Genomic DNA, 20,326 nt, shown 5'->3' on the forward strand with positions numbered 1-20,326 from the left:
TTTTTAATCCTCCCTTCAAAATCATATGACCTTTACCATCATTCTGCAGCTGGTGCAGATGAATGCTGGATGACAGAGTGACACCACCTCACCTGCTGAACTTGCACATTGCCTCCATTTAGGATGGAGATACCCAGTTTGAGGGTGCAGGTCACCATGGGGCCCAGACGACCTGACGACAGAGGAAGGTAAATAGTAAAAGTTGCCAATCAGTCGGTTAAAACTTGAGGGGCCTTTAATGGGTTCATGTGAAAACAACACGTGTATATGCATATACAGGATTATATGTATGTAGTCCACAGTACTAATAATAGACTACAAGTGATCAAGGGCTTCATGAAGGATTTTAATCTCAATATATTTGTTTCTTTTACTATTATTACTCAAATAGTGTTTTTAAATTAATGTGTCCATTAGGTTGTTGCACCATTACCCCAGAAACTCAAGTATTCAATGCTTCGGTCATTTTTTCTTGTCAACAAAACTTGATTCAGCTGCATCCAGACCATAATGTGGTGCTAAAACTCCCTGCTGAAATGAGAGTAATTACAGTAATCTTGGGTGGCAGTTGTTCATCCACCACATCTATTTAGTTGAAAGACTTTCTGATATGTTTAGGATGTTAAATAAACACATTGAATAATAAAACACAAAGTCTAATTTTATGCATGTGTTGACACAGAGGAACCTTCATGTCTGTGGATCACACTGGTGGATATTCTATATTTAATTTCAAGTTCACTGTTAGTCAGCTTCAAGTGCATATAGGAGCATGTAGATAAAGGTTACTGCCATTAAAATATTGACTGCCTACCTGTTTACTGGTGGTGACAAGACAGTAAATTAGCTGCCTAGTTGACTGGAGCAGAAACAATCAAACCACCATTACCTTTACTGGCGCTAATCATCTGCAGCACCATCTCAGCAGCCCCACGTGCATGCAGCCTCGCCTGCTGATACAGGATCTTCTGCTTTTCCATCTCCTTTTCCTGATGGCCCACACACAAGCACCACACAAGCACACATGTAGTTACTGGCAAAAGGGACTTCTTTTTTTTTTTTTTTTTTTAAGAGTCTGACATTATTCAGGAGACTGTACCTCAAATGTCTTCTCTTTCCCTTCTTCCTCTTCTTCTTCTTCATCATCCTCAGCACAGCTCTGAGAACACAGAGATCAACGTCAAAAAAACCTTAACGCACATTGTAGCAGCAATTATTTATGGTTAAGAAGAGAATAAAAGGCCACTACCTTTGCCATCATGTCTGCATATGCAATATACAAAGGGTCTTCTTCCAAGTGACTGAAAAGGAGGATAGGAGTGAAAATCAAGTCAGACTGAATCACTGTGTTTTTATGAAAGAGCAAACATAACTATTCTATACTCGGTGTTAAGGAATAACTAGTTACACAACATTATGATCAGTTATGTACATTTTACTCAGTAAGTAATGGATTACACTTCAATTTATTTTGTAATTAAATTACAGTTACTGATGAAAATGTTGATGATTACGAAGGAGAGGTTACATCTGAAGTCAGGCCTTTAAGATTTTGCTCAGGAGTGTTTTTTTCCCTCATTTTTAATTTAATTTAATTTATTTATTTATTTATTTATTTAAAAAAGTTTCTTCATCAAACAAATACACACAGAATCCAAAACATGGTCATTGTATAACAAAGACTTTTCATCATGCTGAGTTACTCCACCTTCTCTCTGTCAGAGCGTTGTGACTGAAGTGGAGGATGAGTTGGTGAAGAGGATCTGGCTGGATCTCGGCCTCTTCCTCTACCTCCTCCTCCACAATCTTCATGGGGGTTTTCTGCTGGGGGGGGAGGGGTCCACAGGTGCGAACAATTAGCTCTGCTCAACTTTTAACTGATTGCTATTCATTCATTCTCTCTCCTCTCACAAGAAATCACCTCATCACAGCTGCAAGTTCATCAACATTTTTTCAATATCTGAAAATTGTGCCCATTCACACGTTTGTCAAGAACACTGAAATGAATCATTGAACATTCAACTAGCATCGGCATGCGGGTGAGATTTTTTTTTTTTTTGTCATGTCCCGGTGATCCGTGGAGAGGACAGGACGAGGAAGTTAAGATGAGAGTGGAGAATGAACAGTGTTGGAAACAGTTTTTCAAACACATGCATGTTACAACAAACAGATGCACGCAGTAAGCCATTTGGTGATATGACTTTGAACATGAAGAATGAAGCTGACAGTACAGGAGTCTGACAAAGAGGGGCTATCACAACTACTCCAAGAGTCCAAACTACTCTGACAGTTTTCTAGAATTAAGCTACTAATAAAAAATAATAATCTTCCCGAACAGTGAATGATCAACTATATCTAAAGGCTGTGCTCTTTCAATGGCAAAGTTATAGTGTCTTGATGAGTTTGCTGCACATCTGCATACAAAGATCTAATATGAAATGTGATCTTCACATGACTACGCAAGCATGCCACTGACGCCACGGCCACAGGACGTACTGTAAGGTCACCTTCACACTCACACTACAGACTTACAGAGTACAGCGAAAAGACAACTGATGGGTTGGATCCAGATCTGACAGCCATACAGCTAGTGACAGTCTCCTAGTGAAAGGCCCTCCTTACCACTGCTGTCAGAAAGGCATAGCCTGCTTTTCTAGAGCTGCGAGCGCCGGAGCTGGCCCTGTGTCTCCTGAGTTGGTCATGCAGCCTCTGACCCCTGACGGATCTCTGTTTGAAGGGTTTTGTACGCCTAGAGCGGGGGCCCCTGGGTGCTTTGGGCGACGTCCCCACCCGGGCGCGCTCCCAAGGCTCGACAGGCGCGGAGCTAAAGAAGCATTCGGCAGACAGGACTGGCAGAGGGGTGCCAACGCAGGGCACGAGGGGCGAGGGCAAGGCGAGCCCAGTACTTACTGCCAGATCCTGAACTAGCTTCTCCTCAAAGGAGTACTCCTCTGCCTCTATCCATAGTCTCTCATAGGCCGGGATGAAGAAGTTGATAGCGCGATGCCTGGGGGGGGAGGAGGTGAGGGGAGGTGGGGAGGAATGGAGGGAAGTGGGGAGGGAGGTACAGTGGCATTAGGGTGGGTTCTGGTGAGTTTTTGGAGGAGACAGGAAGGAGAGATGTAGAGGGGGGGAAGGGGGTTACAGGAAGTGCATTACAGGCAGGGTGGTGATCGGTCAATGTGGGACCCACTGGCTCTTCTGACTGGTCACAAGAGACTATCTCTTAAATAACTGTGGTTCAGTTGTGAAATTCATTAGAGGAACATGCACACTTTCGGTGGGATATGCAGTTTTCTAACACATCTGAGCATCTGCAACAATAACTTTATTTCTCGCTACTAACAGATTTACAGATACAGATGTTTTCCTGATCAAAGACACACAGATGTGTTGTAAAACTGCACAACCTTTGAGAAAATGTCAGATGAAAAACAAATCTTTAAAATCATCATATAGCAGGAAGTAAGATAACATAAAACACCTTTCTATGTAGTGTATTACTACTAAGCATAATATTATGAACTACTATTCAAAGTCAGGATTGTATGCAATAGATTTCTTTCTGTCTTCTTCTTTCCTTCTCTTCATTCCTTCCTTCAGGGTACACCTGAAATGAAACAAAGGCCTGCAGCTGGCAGTGTGTTTCCACTTTTCCAAAAAAGTTTGTTTCAGTTCAATTCTCGGCTCATTCTAGCTGACCAATCAGAATCAACAGTGCAGAAACAATTGGTTGCTAGGCACGTATCGGTCCATAGCCTGGTGGATGAAGGGGGGGTTGAACAGATGAAGCATTCGCCCCGTAGTTTCACATTACCGTCAGCAGGGAGAACAGGACGTCAAAGCTGGAGGCTTTGAACGCCCTTTCCAGCCAAACCTCCCGATAGCCATTCAGGAAGTAATTATTATTTTTGTATCTGAGGGAGGATGAGGTAGTGTTATGCAAGAAAACAACACAGGAGAGAATCTCATTAGGGAGGTGATGAGGGGTTTACAATCAAGAAAGAAAATCCCCCGAACCCCCCCCTACATGACAACTTGGTGATTGTTTGTTATGTACAGTTAGATTGAAACAAAGCAATTTCTAAACTGTGTTGCTTAAATGGTTCATGTCAATAGAATCATTGACATTGTGTATCAGTACCAGAAGCGAGCCGGGTGTACGGGAGACTCACCTGGGTAGATTGTAGAGGGGAGCCATGCGGAAGCAAGCCACCACAGCACGTTTACGCTGCTTGGACAGCAGCTTCTGCCACACACACTTCTTATTCCTCAGAGGCAGCTCCACCTGAGCCACAGGGAAGGAACAACAGTGGAATACAGAATTGTGCACTTAAGATTTAAGATATTTTGTGCAGCATATATGAGATAGATATGTCTGATCTAATTATATATTTTAACTTTTCATGCCATGCAAAGGTTCAGTCTGTGTTTTTACCTGCTCCAGATGGAAAACAGCAGCAGAGATGCTTTGGACTCTGACCACTGTGTGTTCTGGGTTTTCTGGTTCCTCGCTCTTCACCACCACGTCTTTGTACAGGTTCAACTGCCACTGGACTGCCGGGTCATCAGACTGCGACACAGTAACAATCACAAGAAATTACTTTTAAACAGTAGTAAAGACAAAAATCTATGATTACTTCTGCTGCTGTTCCTGCTTATTCCTACACATAAAGCATGTATGATTCAATATGTAAATAAATGTACAGATTTTTTGATAATGATGTTTCAATATTAAGCTCACCTTTTCCTGAAGATGGAGATTCTGACGCAAGTGCTCCATCACCTCATCATCTGTGTCTTTCTAAGAAACATAGAAAAAGATGCAATGTTGAGTTAATGCTCAAAAGGTTAATATTGTAATTTTTATACAGTTATATACAGTAACCATCTGAAGAAAGTGTGGCATGTTAGGAGTTTAAACAGATGTTGAAGAGACCATACTGACTGAAAGATGTACTTTGAGAGAAGACTATATTCTCTAGATGTTCAACATTAACTTTTAACTTTACACACCCGCTTTCATGAACATTATCTATCTGTGAATTCAAATATAGGTCCTACAGTAACTTAATATGACAGAATGTAAGGATTGCCTACTAACAACACATCAGTATTTGGTTAAATACTAAGGGAGCTCACCAGACTATAGCGTATCTTGGCCAGGGAGATGAGCTCCTGGTCACCTGGGGTGCACATGTTGAGACCGATGGGCAGCATCTTTTTTAGTGCAGCAACGATCAGAGAGGTCTGGATGGAGTAGTATTCTCCACGCCGACGCTTGTGTTTCCTCTCCTGGTCCCCGCCTGACTGCAGAGAGACACACAGAGCAGCTTAACCGACTCGGCTGTGAGTTTAGAGAGCAAAAAGAAAACTGACTTGCTCAAATAGTGGAATATCATCTCTGCTGTGTCCTGTATAGTGTGTGATTCTCTTTTACCAGTGTATTTAAGAAACTCAAATTTAATATTAGACTCAAATTGGGGATGTAACACTTCCTAAGAAAATCAAAAACAGTCCATCAAATATTGAGACACACAGTTTGTGCCATTTCTTTTATTTATACAATCTCTTAATGAGTGTTCTTGTGTTTTGTATTGGACTGTATATAAAATGTATGTATGTGGTGCCCCATCACAAAATAAAAATATATTTAAATAGACATTTTTTAAAAATACATGATTTATTTAACAGTCTAAATTTCTCAAATTAAATACAAATCATCAAATCCTCAATGTTTTTTTATTATCCAGTTTAATGCTTTTATGTACTGTATATTTCCAACTTTTTCTATCAGACAACTTCCACAAATGGACCTTTTCTTAATTGACTTATATAAACATAAATATTAATATACAACACTTTGAAATATTAATATATAATGAATATACATATTTAAAACATAGCTCTCCGACCAAATGTAGCCCCCAAATCTGACTGATTTGCAGTGACTTTGCTTTCAGGGGGGACAAAAGTGTGTTTCACCTTCCAGCCATGGATTAAGATGAATCACATACTGGGGGACTGAAGGTGCTTCATTATACGTCGCTTAACAAGCAGGGTCCTGCAAGATCAAGAGCTGAGCAGCTTTTCTTCACTGTGAGTGATTATGTCAAACTCCCCCACCCACCCATCCACTCACCCACCCAAGAGTGCAAAGAAATAAAGCGTCCAGCTCTGCCAAAACAAATAAACAACAAAGTCTCTCAGTGACAGCCAGCTGAGTGCCTGCTGGACCAAACACTGTCAAAATCCAGATATATGACCTGACTTCACTACAACAAATGTCATATGTCGTAAAGCTTTGGTAGTAGAGGGGAATTTAAGAGGTGTGAACATCTATAGTTGATTTGTAGAACATCTCACGTCAACATATTCAGCTTGTTCAGCACATGTCAAGGAATCTATTAAAAACACAGGGAAAAAGTGTTCAGAGGGATTTTTTTTCTCCCTTTCATTAGCAAAGTGTGTGAAATACAGTGGCGAGAACTGTAGAGTGCCTGGGGATCCTGTCAAACAAAGCATTCAGGTTGAGCTTTGCCAAAGTGCTGACAAAGGGAAACAGAGAGTAAAAGAGAGAGAGAGAGAGAGAGAGAGAGAGAGAGAGAGAGAGGGAGAGAGAGAGAGAGAGTGATAAGTCCAATTTCAACCTGGAGAGAATTGAGATGTGCTTTTGCTCGATCTCCAGGGGTCATTAACCGTGACAGATGTCTCCCAGAATGAAGAGGTCCATTTTCAATGAGTTATTCTTGGAAGGCCTGAGAGTTACATCAGACTTACTGAAAGTATCTCAAATAAAGATTCAATTCAGGTTTTTAGTTTGCAGAGCTCACTTTCTGCCAAACATGGAGGTCAACATGACATTAGACTTAATGTGAAAAAAAACTCAATGCCTATCTGATTTAGGCGTTTTTTCTAATATCTTATAAGGATACAGCTGGCATTTTTATTTTTTTTATTCTCAAAAAATCCCACAAAATGTCAAAAGCCATCAATGTATTAGTCTGTGTCAGTACTTTTTGACTTCTCTGCTCTGTCTATGGGTTAGGGTTAGAGGTCAGACTCCACTGATTCCTACTGAGGATATTAATCTTCTCACAAATATATATTTTAATCCTTTAAAAAGCCTCAGTCTTTTTTTCCATTTATTTCTTTACAGTTGTAGTTTTTAGGCAAGGTTACTCAAACAGGAGTAAATAGTGTCTTTGTTGGGGGCGATTTTTAGGTGTGGATGAATATTCATTTGCTGCTCTAGTGAGTGTGTGCCAATGAATCCAAATAAACTATCATTAGCATATCTCTGAGTTTAAAGTTCTCAGGCACCATGTCTGATTTCAGGCATACAGCAGATTTAAATTAATATACTTTATATCTATACTTTAATACATTGTAAACATTTCCTCCTGGACAACATTTTGAGGCTCACTTTTTTTGTCTTGCTTAAAACCCTGATGTTATTAGAAATGTCTTGAATTCAGGTTTACCTTGGACATCTTTGTCTTGCCTTCTCCAGTTAGGAAGCCCAAATTGTTGATCTCATTCTGAACCACAAAGTTTTGCTCCTCACGCTTAAAGTTCTGTGTTCAGAGGACAGAAAACTGAGGTTAATCAGGGAAGAAGAAACATTGTGACACAAACATTCGACTGAATAAACAGTTTGGTGTATTTAGTAATGGTGAGACCTACATGTGACTTGCACCAGAGGATGAAGATGTCAGCCACCATTCTGAAGAGCTCAGTGGAGTCTGCATTGGGCCCTTTCAGCCACCTAGACCTGAAAACATGAACCAGATACATTTCTGATTGAGTTACAAATATGAGCATCTGTGCACGGCAACGCTTAAAAAACATCCAGTTGAAGATGAATTTCCCACAAAAATCTTTAAATAAAACCTCTTCCCAGCTGAGCGTGTAGATATGTGTACCTGTTGTTATCCACGTATCGGATGAGCATGGGGTAGAAAGAGTAGAGGTCTCTGCAGAGCACAGCGAACTCATCCAGAATGAGCAGCTCCGCCTCCTGGTTGTCAATTTTACTGTCGGCCTTCAGCAGCTCCTCTTCAGACACAACCTGTGTTTGCAGCACATGAACAGCTTATCTCCTTTAAATCTGTTATCATTTTATTAGTGCAAATGTTCTCACACATGAGCCCTTCCAACCCCATGGCGATAATCCCTTTTCCCCCTCTCAGGAAGCGACACAGAGGTATTTTTACTCTCAGTAGATGATGTGTACGAGCATTAAGTTGTCAGCAAAGAGTCAGCAGCAAAACTAACCACAGGTATCACTGAGCACTGGGTCCAATGTCCAACTGTAGCATCATGTATATTTTAAGCTCACCTTAACAGTCTTCTTCTTTAGTTTGTCCAGTGTGGGCAGGAAGTGGGTTCTCAGCAGGTCTGCTCCAGCTTTGCAGATGATTGGTTGAGAGTAGACTGGAGACAGAGACCATAGAAAATACAGTCTTGACTGAGAGATCGATGTTTTTAAGAAGATTGGGATTCCAAGTTTGAGAACATAAAGGGTAAAATTCCCCCTTATGTCCCTGGATATCTTTAGCTGTTACAACTGTCAGACTACATCAATCAGTGTCATTATAGTGCTTTTTTGAGATCACCATATTTGTTGATATGCCAATCTCTCAAAATACAACCGACATATAAACTGCCTTGTAGCCAATTTAGATGTCGGTTGTATAATTTATAAGAAGACCAATATTTAAACAAAGTTTTAAAAACTGAAGTGCTTCAGCATACTTGCCCCCACAGCGGCCAATTATATTATATGGCCTTTCCTGAGCTGCCACTAAGGAATGTGCACTAAAATGCAACTGTTCTACAAGAAGAAATCTATTTTATTGTATTAGAATTAGCTTCCCACATGGAATCCCCAATTTAAAAGAACTTGCTGCAGTGTTTCTGTGACCTTAAATGTGACTCTTTCCTTTATGTTTTACCATTATTATTTCTACCAAAGCTCTGCATCTACTGCAGTGGATGTGCATATTCCTTAAAGGTGATCATTTGTAAAAGTCTTTGATCTTACCTGACATAATCAAAGAATTCCTTACAATCAGAGATTCTTATTAAAAAAGCACTAACCTGCAATCCTCTTCATCCAGGGGGCGTCATCAATGCCCAGGTTGCTGTTGAGGATCTTGAGTATGTTTCCCAGGATGATGCTGAGGTGTTCAGAGGTCACCATGGTGCAGCACTCAGTACCTGGAGGCGAGTTCTCCGGGCCTTTCTCCCACCAGTAGGACAGATAATTGCACAGCATGGGAAGGATCACCTCAATCACCTGCAGGAAACAGGCTGAAGGTATGATGATGGAAGAGGCAATCAGGAACGTATTGATATGTGATGATAAGGGACCTTAAGTTCTAAAGGGGATTATAAATCCAATGATATATGCCAGATGTTCCAGAAATTATTGATTTTGAGGTTATAAAACACTAGATTGATACTTTTTGTTTTGTTTTGCAAAAATATGTAATGTAAATACAGTAAATATGAAAGTCTTGGAACAGTATGTATATCTGAAGTGGTGCAAAATCCACTTGCTATATCTACAAATGACTGTATAATGGAGGTTTATATTCCTACAGTATTACATTTTAACTTTATGTGTACAAATTTAACGGTTCACTGAGGCTCTAAATGATGGTAATATATATATTTTAATGAAGGATAAAAAAATGAATTTTAAAAGTGTTCTTTAAAATTTTGATTAGAGTGTAACATTATATTTAGCACTCACTACCAACTAAAGGAAAACTTTAAAACACTGAAAGAGGAGTTCTAGTGATTTAGTATTGCACATCCTTTAAGTTGGACAACCTGCTGAGCAACAGATTTTAAAAAACAAAGTAAAACTGAGCCAATCCCTCACAAATGCAGCTGTTTTTATACATCCAAAATATCCACTTGGCAAATTCAGACCTGTGGCATGTCACTGTAGCGCGCTCCAGACTCCGAGACATCATTGACGTCTTTCAGCAGCCTGTCGAGACGAGGCATCTCTGGACACATCTCCTCCACTGTGTCCGGCATGCTGAGGACTACAGAAGAAACACCATCAGTCTTTGTAACAAAAGTGTGTTTTAAAAAAGGCATACATAATTATAACAATGGTATAATGAGGATTAAAGGTAGACACTCACTGGCCTGCTCTCGGGGGCTCTTAGTGTTGAAGACAGAAAGCGGGTTGTGGGCGTTTAGATGAGGCTCCAGGAACGCTACGGGCATGGCTGCTACCAGGGTGGCAAGGCTCTCCCCAAATGCTGGCAGATGCCTTAATATCAACATGTAAATATATACGATGTGATACAAAGATAATATGCACTATGAATAAATGAACAAATCCCAAAGTTTTCATATACTTTTTTTTCTCTAACTCCTGGTGCCTACTGGAGTTACATCCATCTTTAATAGTCTTTTGCTGTTGAGTTGCCATTGTGTATGAAATGCGCTATATAAATAAAACTGCCTTGCCTTGCCTTCCTTGTACCTGTGGTCCACAGAGCACTCACAGAGCTCCCCGTGGTATCAGCATTGATTCACCATGCAGCTAAGGGCTAAGGTAAGGTTGTCGCAAAACATTTTCACTGGTAATTTACAACTCCACTCGGCTCAAGGTGAGAAAAAATTTGCATTCATGACAGTTTTGAGGACGTTTTATGGCCGTGTAACAGCCAGTGAGGGACTAATCTCACAGAATTATGATTTTAATGAGACATTTCACAGCTCCCCGTGTTACTGTTGTGTCCTCTCACCTGGGAAACAAAACTCTTTTTCTTTTTATAGTCTTTCATAAAATACGATGGTTATCTTGCCAGAAAACCTGTTCTTCACATTGTGCTTTTGTCACAAACAGTGACACTAATTCTCACAGATCATAAAAATTACTAGCAGCATTACTCTTTTACCAAGGATTCTTAAAATTAATGATCAACTAAAAGCCTGTTGCATGATTTTAAAGCAGGGTGGCATATTACCTCTCCACAAAGATATTCTTTCCTGTTCCCAAAGAGTATAAACAGGTCAGGATCCGGTAGCAGGACAGCTGCACATCATCCACTGAAACACAAAACCTTCATTAAGCACACGTATATCTAACAGTAAACAAAACTTAAAGATCAGGTGGGAAAAGATAAAACTGTAATCTATGGAATTCACTATTGAAAATGTTGAGAACAAACTTACACAGCAGGTCTACTGCGAACCCGTATGTTGCGATGTGTTCGAACAAGGCGGTGAGGATGGGCAGCAGCGCCACGGTAACGTAGTTGATGCTCTGACTGACGCTCTTCATCTGTGCACGCGACACGAACTTCCCCAGTTTGAGCATCTCCAGCAGCTTCTCCAGGTCCTCTGCAGCATTCTCAAAGAAAGTGCGAACCCCGGCTTTGACCAGCTCTGCGCCAGACTTCATCACTGTCCTGAGAAAAGGGAGGGAACACAAGGGGTTAACGTGTTCTCAAAAGACTGTTTTTAATTACCTCTGCTTGATAGAACGCTGCCTACGGCTACAATCTAAAAATGATATGTGCTCACCTTGTGTCGAGGGAGTGAGTGAGGATGTGCAGACAGCTCACCATCATTGCCGAGTCACTTCCTGTGAGAGAAACATTTACTGTAGATGTGGGAAGAGATTTTAAAGCAAAGAGGCACACGAGCATACAGACAGAGGTCAACCTTACCAAAGAGAGAAATCCTGTGTCTGACAAGAGCTGCCAGCTTACAGAACAGGCTGGAAAAGAGGGAATGTAAGAACAGAACTGAATAAAAAGTCAAGACAGAACAAAGAAAGGCTGAAGAAAAGTAAAAGGAAGAAATAAAAAAGGTGTATTATTGAAGTTCCCATTCCATTTGTCAAAAAAAAAAACAATCCCAAACTCTGGCCTGAAAAAACCTGATAACATGATTATGTGTTGTTACTGCAGTGTACCTGGTGACCATCTCCTTCTCTTTGTTGGAAGCACAGCCACAGCTGCTCAGGTTCTTGCTGGGCGTGGACAGGAAGTAGAGAAAGTGGTTCCTAAGGGTTTGATCGGTCAGTGGGAGTAACACCTGGAGAGAGGAAATACAGCTGTGAGATCAAAACCTCGAAAAAAGCTACATTTCAGTGGCTCATTTCAATTTCAGACTTCCAAACCTTTGCAAAGAACTTGATTTCCTGGTCATGAGGTGATTTGTCTGTCTTTCCACTGGTGGCCATAGCCTCTGGATTAAAAAAAACAAAACATGTTGAATAGCAAGGTCAGAATCATACATTCAGTTTAATGTTGCAACCTTTTACTACTCAGTGTATCTCTGTGTTTAAAGATTGCAATAAACTCACCGAGGTGCGCGATAAACTCCTGCGCAGAGTCGACATATTTCAGCAGCCTCTTGAGAAACTTGTAGGAAAAACGCTTCTCCATGGATGATGAGTCCTGCTCCATGTCCTTCAGACCTCTGTGACATGAGAGAATCCCAAATAGCTCCAGTTTAGATATCAGACTCCTTCATCCCCCATCACATACCAAAAGTTAGGCAAATGTAAAACATGGGTTGTATGAACAGTAGTGCTGTAGAATTGTTACTGGAATATAATCTTCAACCCAAATATTGTGAATAAATATATATAATCGTCATTGCATTTTGTCTTAAGTATACAACACAGTAAACATTTACATATAACTTGGTGCTGTTGTGATACCCTGCTTGTTAATCGTTACTTATTTCTTCAATAAAATAGTAAATGGGAGTGAGAGGAGGTTAACCTTGTGATGGCATAGCCGCTGATTTGCAGGAACTTGAAGAGCTCCTGGGCCTTCTCTCTGTCTCTGTATTTCTCTTTAGCTGTCAGGGTGTCATAGGGAACCAGCAGTGGGTGGGTCCCTCCTCCTGGCAGGTCACACCAAGTTCAAAAAAATCATTTCACAAATGTATTCTATATGAATCAGTGGTCAGAATTACTGCAGGACTTTGCAAAAAGCTCAAATGATTCACACCTTCTGAGTAAATGACTCTAAGATGAATGTAATGGTGTATTTTTAACTTCAACATTTGCATACCTTTGCTAATGAGTTCAGTTTTTTTCTTCTTGGCCCAGATGTTGTGGTAATTTTCTGCAACCACCTCCACCATGCCCTGCAGACACAGCAAGAATTTACCTTTCATCCATTTTGAATGCTTTCATCCTGGTTTTGTGTTTTTGCTATGGCTCTATTTTTAGTCATGCTAGTGGCAGTCCACCACTTTGGTCCACACTGAAACAGCTATCAGATGGATTGTTGTGACATTCATGGTCCCCAGAGGATTACACCTACAGATTTTAGACCATTCATCAAGCACCATGATCACATCAGAATTTCCATTTCTCCAATAATTCAGTTTCTGACCACATTTCTGCAAAACTAATGGCAATCTAATCAGCACAAATGTTATGTTCAGGGCTGATATTAGCATTTAACTCAAAGTAACACTGTGCTAAAGTCAAGCTTCCCATGGTATATATGTGACAACAGTTAAATGGTGGAATGAAAACCAACCTGTAACTCTCTCGACAAAGTGACATTGTGCAGGTCCATCGGAGTAGGACTGAATCCGTTAACCTACAAAGTCAGAGGCAGACAATACACAGACAGAACAATATTTTAATATCAAGAAAACAGTAAATACATCACAGCTTTAAAAAAAGGTGTTTTTATGAACTTTTTCCTGCTGTCATTGAATGATATGCAGCCAATAAAACATTTTCTTTGGTGGTCTTTGTTTAGTGAAATGTCTCTGGTGCACAGGATGATAGGAGTTTATTGTCTCTGGATTGATTTACAGTTCATACGGTTTAACATAGGAAATGTGTCCCACCTGCAGAAAATCAAAGTTGGCATACGACACCTGAATTTAGTTATACAGTATAATACATCTCTCTATATAAAGTGCAATAAGTATTTTTTGTGTGGGCAACATTTCTGTATGAAGACCAACTTTATGAGCTCCAATGGAATGTAGAAACATCTTTTTTTGTCAGAATGGAAGCCAGCATTTATTTCAGAGTGAATCTACAACTTCAACACTGACTCCTGAGCTGTCCATGGTGCTGAAAATCCACTAAAAGCACTACTTGGACACCAAGTAGTGCTTTTAGTGGATGATACAGAAAGTGATACTAATTTTCTTAACTGCTTTGAGTTTATGGTAATTGTGAAATAGGGCTCCTTTATAAAATTATATTTACCACTAACAGAGACGAAGAAAAAAGAGAGAGAATCTTGTGGATTGGGTAATTATTAATGAATGAATGAGGGAGTATTCTACTAGTTTTGTAATAGACTGCATTTTTACACCTTGCCTTTTTGTCTTATTATTTAAAAAATATGGGAAGGGTGATACCTGAGACTCTGAGATCTTTCGTTGTTTGTCGCTCTCTCGTTGTTGGAAGATGGCTTCTCCCTCCTTGGTCCTCTCAATGTTCCAGCCCATAGCCAGCATGCTCTTCAGTGACTCCTTCACTGGCCATCGGTATGTTTCTCTCTCCTACCACAACCAAATCACCTTTTGGCTTAAAATCTGTCCTCACCTTCACAGCATCACTGAGAGAAGTTGTTTTTAAAACTAGAACTTTCATCTATCAGTAAAAACTGGTGAAGCAGCTTAAATTATACATACAGTATATAATATGAATTATTCTTATAATATATGAAATATTTAGAGATATTTTTCACTTTATGTTTGATATACAAATCAGGCACCAACTCTCCTAGCAGCAGCTGTCTGTGTACAGGTGTGCATGTACCTTCTCACTCAGAGCTTTATAAGGCTTCAGCAGTGGATGGGTTTTGGCGTGCTCATCCACATTGTCTCCATGTTTCCAGCCTACTGACACCTGCATGAAACCAAACCAGTTTTCAATTCCTATTATTTTTGCTCCTTCCTCGTGTCTCTACTGTATCTATAGTCATAAATCAAATGTCAGCATGCATGAGACCACACTGGGACTGACCTTCTCTGAGGACCACTTGTCATGGGAATGCTCTGCATATTTGTTGGCAATGTAATCAAGTTTTTCAGGAAGGGAGATGCTGAAAAATAGATATAATATTTTTCATTACATCCAAGTTGAAGTAGGTAAAAGCTTTGGTTTAGGCTTTGATTCGTAGCTTTTAACAAAAATCTTGTATTTGGCAAAACACTATCAGTTTGTACACTCATTTCCACATTGTGCATTTTATCTCCTTGACTCTAAGTCAGTCAGTGAGTGGGTGGGTGTATTTTCAGACCACTCACTTGGCAGTGTTTATGGGTTTGGGGTCAAAGTTTCCCTGTGCATCCACTGATGTCTGTTTCTCCAGCGTGGCACCACCCCCTAAACTGGCATCCACAAAGTCAGGAGGCAGGGCTCCAGCGATGGCACACAGGCATGAGTTGGCCATTTTGAAAAGTTCAGAATCATACTTCTACAGAACAGACGGGGAGAAGGGGTAAAAGACACTGATTATCCCGCCATTTTCTCTGCAGTCATCGAGAGCACGTCTGCTTAGCTATTAGACGGACAGACGGAGTAGAGCGGGAGCCGGGAAAAGAAGAGGAGTGGGAAAGAAAATGAAAGCCAGAGAGCAGGGAAAAAGTCTGCACCAAGTGGCAGCCTGTCACAAACTGATAAATGATTCATCTGTTTCGGCTTCGCCTCAGCTGCAGTGCTCACAAGCACTTCATTGAGCTTTCACTTCACTACCTCTGACTACCAAGAACTTTTCTGTCCTCAGGAGAGCCACAGTAGAGGGGTGAAAATTCCAGATTTTTAGAGAAAATACTACAGGAAACAGAGTAAAGCTTTCTGAAAACAGGCACCAAAAGACTACTAAAACATTATGCAACAGAGAGCAATTTAAGGAAAATATATCCCTGCCTGCTTTCTTATTCTCAGACATAGAAAATGGGCAAACACAGACAAGATACAGAAAATACAGAGACATATACAGCTTTCCAAAATCATAAATAATTTGACAGTTCATGCACATTCTGTCATCTTATCTTAATAAATAATCTATGAAATAAAATAGCTTCTGGTTGTACCTTATGAGAAAGGGAGTCAAAGATTCCCCAGAAGAGTTTCTTGGTGAGGATGATCTCTTCTTCAGACGCTATGCCAAAGCTGCCCATACCAGACGGCAAGCAGTAGTACTTCCAGTTCTGCTCATAGTGGTGGGTCAGCAGCTGGAGATCACACATATAAGACAACATAAAACAAGTCAGGTCCAAATGTAGTAATATATTGTTACCTCAATTTATGCACAGCGCTAATTCATTGAGACAACAAGTGATATATAAATGCTTTGGCAAGGAGATAATTAGATTTATTAGTGTGAGAGTTGAGCGTGCTGGAAATGAGGATGATGAATGGCTTGTGAAATATGAGATGCACTCTGATTGTTTTTGTATTCATGACGCAAAAACGCGACGTGGTTAACAAACTGTGTCCAGTGTCTCACCCTCAGAGCTATTTTGCAGTATTCGGTGAGCATGGGAACATCGAACACCAGTCTTCTGAGCAGCTGCTGCATCATGGAGGGACGTAGATGCCTGTAAAATAACAAAAATATAGATTGTTTAAACATAAAAATACTGAAGCAGAGTTAAGAGACTAGATTTTATATTAGCTGATAACTAAATTCAGATTCATGTAATATTCATTTCAGCAATATGCAGCAGTGATCTGATATAATTCTCACTTGTGTAATTAATCCAGGTGGAGCACCGGTGTAGAAACAGAATATCCAAGAATATATTAAAGACTTGGTGTAAAAAGCACCAGGTTCAAGGATGAAGTATGAAGGAAAGCTTTCAGTGGAGCCCAGAATATCAATTGTAATATGGTTCTAAGTAAGTATCTAGCAGACATACTGTATGCACCATGCTACATGACTCAGGGTCACAAGAGGTCAAAGTTTTTCAAATTGATCATCAAATGTTATGTGCAGAAAATCCTTAATGTTCAGTGTGATCATTCTGTAACATTAAATGGGTTCATAAATGATAATGGTGCTGATGCTGACTTTGGCATCAATAGATCTGAATTATAGAGAACAGTATAGCAGTTATTCTTTGTTGTAGGGTGGTGTGGGAACTCACATGTTTATGTAAAAAAGAGAAGAAGAAAAACACAGGTCCAATATACTGGACAATTTGCATTAAATGAGAAATAATAGATACCGTTTTTTTTTTAAATTATTGGTTTACATTTAATTAAAGTGAAAATATGTCCAATTATTTAAGTGAATAAAAGCCATGGTGCCTTAATCTAATGTATTTAAATGAATGTTTCCTGATTGTTCAAGTGGGGTGGAAGAGAGAGCTTTTCAATAAGTGTTGTACTAAAGCTTGAGAAAAGCTATTTGACAGTAGAATTGTTTCAAACAGCAGAGTGCAGCCTGTGTAAATCTCCAGCTCCTCTGTAATATTTTCCCCCAGAGGAGTCTGAGCAAAGCTTTGGCAGGCCGTACTTGCAGATAGCCAGCAGACACTCCTCGATGGCGTCCCTTTGGGCTTTGGTGAGGGAGCGTCCTTTAGACAGCCGGTAGATGGTTTGCAGCGTGGAGTCGATCAGCTGTGCGTAGTGCTCCGTGTTGGCAAAGAGAGCGGCGCAGCGGGTCAGCAGAGGCAGCAGGGCTGAGCCGATGTACCTGTTCATGGCCAACGCCGTCTCAGTGGTGCTCATCACCTCCTTTTGGACAGAGAACAATACGTATACAGCAGCTGTAGGATGGAGAGGCACTAGCAGTCTTCAAGTCAAGATTAGTGGAAGGTTGGAGTGATTATAGGCTACTGGCAGGAACTAAAAGAAACACTACCTGGTTCACTAACAGAGAAAAAAAATCCCTGAAAAACTGCTGAAAAACATGAATTATCCCCATTCACAGAGGTTTGAAAATTAATTATATATATAATATAAAGTAAATTAATGAATATAAATGTTTTTATGGAAGATTTCTGGATGTTCTTATTTTTAAACTTTACTTTTGTTGGTGGTGATAGTGTGAAGTGCTTTCTACTAACTACAAACATGACAGTCCTCTTTACAAGAACAAATATTATTTTACAATAATTCAGTTTTTATGAATCTAAAAAGCTGACAAGGTAACACAAGTCTTGAACATGTCTAGAAAAAAAAACATCTTTGTTAAACCAGACCTGCTAGTGCTGGAATAACACAAGACTGCTGGAAAAAATCTAACTTGACACCCCTCATTGAAAATGTCTCATTGACGAACACAGAATATTCAGGGTGTGTTCATTGACCACCATGAAAGAAACAGTGAAGCTGTGTTAAATTATGTCAAAATGAATAATTGTTTAAACTAACTCATCTGATAATCTACATGGACAGAGGTTATATGTCATTTAGAGAAATGTGTTAAATATCCACCGGTTCACTGGTGATTCCCACATTGCCCCAGTAGGGAGTGTTGTGTCTCTAAATATTAGACACACATGATAAGTTGAATTACTGATCGGAGAAAGAAACTTACAAAAACACATCGAATCAGCTCACTTCTCATTTTCTGTGGATGAGAAGATGTTTACTGTTTCTAATCTAATGATTTCTTTCTAGTGATTATGTTAATGCTTCTCATAATTTGGAGGCAGACTTCATGAGGCTTTGTCCTGATTGTATTACTGAGCAATCAGTGTTCATTGTTTGCTGAGATTATTTCACTCTACACAAACATATTTAATGAGCAAACTGTGAACCCAAGCATAACTGCCTGCACTGACATTATTACCAAATTAAAAAGTCATCATTTCAGTAAGAAATGTAATAACAATGGAGATGAAAAAGATAATAGGCACAAATGTTTTGGTTGCTAAGGAAATGTGCTGAAAGTTAGGCGGGGGGCAGGTATGCACTCACTGTGTCCAAAGATGCAGAAGCTCGGAGGTCAGGCAAAAAGCCAACCTCCAACATCTGGAGCAGAAAACTCTGGTCCTCGATGCCATACACTCTGTCCAGGAAGAGCACCATGGGGGCCTTGTGGTCCGGACAGAAACAGGCTGCCATGTCGGGTTCTGTCACTGAGCCATCTGAAGGTTAAACACATATTAGAAAACAAAGTCTCAGATTCATTTGCTGTTTTTGTAAATGCTGAATTTGTTATTTCTATCTATTATCTATAATCTGATCTTTCTAGTATGTCAGACTATTTAAGTAAAGAAAAAACAGGGATAGGTAGTTTGGGTGTACTGTATTTAAGGAAAAAGTCAATCTAGGCATGATAAACAGTGGAAACCTTTTACAAAAGCAAAACCTTTAGAGTTCAGTCAATTAATTCACAGCTGGCGTTCTCATTACAATGCGGCACAAAGAAAATTGGATGTGCACTTAATTTTCTGGTGTGATTGCTGCTGCTGATAGCTTTTCTTTTTTTTCCCACAGTAATTTGATAACTACACATAAAATTATAAGCAACGCACAAACGGGGGAGTGTACAGATATTAACTCCTGGATGATTCCTGACTGCTCCACAGTTATTCACTATTACACACCTCCAGCAGGCAGAGCTGAGGTGATTCCAGGAGTGAGATATGAAATAATTTAGCTGCCTTAACCTGGCAGCATGACTTACATACAGGGTTTATTAATGTGTGAGGAATAAATTAAACTGTCATTTTAGTTCAGCAGGCAGCATTCTGATACATTGTAGTTATGTGTTTGTGTATGCAGTACAGCTTCAGCCTTTAATCCAGTCCAAATACCACTTTCCTGTCTGCTTTTTGGCTGCTGTTACATCTTTCCACCATTCTAAATACTTCCAATCTGGAGTTGCTTTTTTCTGTTGCTGCTAAACCATCATTTCAACGAACACATCAACAACTGCTACCGACACCACCATACCTTTATTAACCACAGGCATTTTGAGGGGGATGCTGATGATGCCAACCAGGTCCTTAGTGGGAACCAGAGAACGCAGGATGGCTCGGATCCGCAGCGCCTCGCCTTTACCTGCATTGATAAGCTTAAAAAAATACAAACAGTAAACCTCACTATTTGATTCAGGTTATTGCAGCAACACAGCTGTTTATAATGGGTTTTGGATAGCAAGTGAGTCTGTGCATGATGAAAAGGCCTGTAGCAGAGAAATATGATGAATGTGTAGGAGGATATATTACGAATTTTCATCTAATAGTGTAGTTCAGTATTGTAGGTGACCGAGAAATGTAGAAAAAATGGTTTATTTTGTGTTTTTATGCTGTGAATCTCCTTCCTCATCCTTCATCAAAACAAAAGGAGCATTTTCCTAACACTCTGGGAGGAACTAGACGTATGATGCTCCAAAAT

At 39.9% G+C, this 20,326-nt stretch overlaps 1 protein-coding gene across 1 annotated transcript in view; it reads right to left on the bottom strand.

The window, feature by feature from the left end:
• ryr3 (ryanodine receptor 3) overlaps positions 1-20,326 on the bottom strand; it is a 102,293-nt gene that overhangs the window by 14,669 nt on the left and 67,298 nt on the right. Inside the window, exons 49-84 of the mRNA XM_053336721.1 lie at positions 19,883-20,003; positions 18,902-19,071; positions 17,493-17,713; positions 16,482-16,572; positions 16,066-16,206; positions 15,277-15,446; positions 14,993-15,071; positions 14,786-14,875; positions 14,383-14,526; positions 13,539-13,601; positions 13,062-13,137; positions 12,768-12,891; positions 12,344-12,459; positions 12,158-12,225; positions 11,951-12,072; positions 11,703-11,752; positions 11,557-11,617; positions 11,206-11,441; positions 10,998-11,079; positions 10,164-10,294; positions 9,943-10,061; positions 9,103-9,301; positions 8,342-8,436; positions 7,926-8,071; positions 7,687-7,774; positions 7,485-7,577; positions 5,143-5,310; positions 4,745-4,804; positions 4,439-4,573; positions 4,176-4,288; positions 2,623-3,007; positions 1,709-1,821; positions 1,250-1,301; positions 1,100-1,159; positions 890-989; positions 93-172 (exon numbers count right to left, since the gene is read on the bottom strand). Coding sequence (XP_053192696.1) covers positions 93-172; positions 890-989; positions 1,100-1,159; positions 1,250-1,301; positions 1,709-1,821; positions 2,623-3,007; positions 4,176-4,288; positions 4,439-4,573; positions 4,745-4,804; positions 5,143-5,310; positions 7,485-7,577; positions 7,687-7,774; positions 7,926-8,071; positions 8,342-8,436; positions 9,103-9,301; positions 9,943-10,061; positions 10,164-10,294; positions 10,998-11,079; positions 11,206-11,441; positions 11,557-11,617; positions 11,703-11,752; positions 11,951-12,072; positions 12,158-12,225; positions 12,344-12,459; positions 12,768-12,891; positions 13,062-13,137; positions 13,539-13,601; positions 14,383-14,526; positions 14,786-14,875; positions 14,993-15,071; positions 15,277-15,446; positions 16,066-16,206; positions 16,482-16,572; positions 17,493-17,713; positions 18,902-19,071; positions 19,883-20,003 — 4,362 coding nt within the window. The remainder of the gene's footprint in view (positions 1-92; positions 173-889; positions 990-1,099; positions 1,160-1,249; positions 1,302-1,708; positions 1,822-2,622; positions 3,008-4,175; positions 4,289-4,438; positions 4,574-4,744; positions 4,805-5,142; positions 5,311-7,484; positions 7,578-7,686; positions 7,775-7,925; positions 8,072-8,341; positions 8,437-9,102; positions 9,302-9,942; positions 10,062-10,163; positions 10,295-10,997; positions 11,080-11,205; positions 11,442-11,556; positions 11,618-11,702; positions 11,753-11,950; positions 12,073-12,157; positions 12,226-12,343; positions 12,460-12,767; positions 12,892-13,061; positions 13,138-13,538; positions 13,602-14,382; positions 14,527-14,785; positions 14,876-14,992; positions 15,072-15,276; positions 15,447-16,065; positions 16,207-16,481; positions 16,573-17,492; positions 17,714-18,901; positions 19,072-19,882; positions 20,004-20,326) is intronic.

This window comes from Scomber japonicus, chromosome 17 (genome assembly GCF_027409825.1).
Source record: "Scomber japonicus isolate fScoJap1 chromosome 17, fScoJap1.pri, whole genome shotgun sequence".
Classification (NCBI taxonomy): Eukaryota; Metazoa; Chordata; class Actinopteri; order Scombriformes; family Scombridae; genus Scomber; species Scomber japonicus.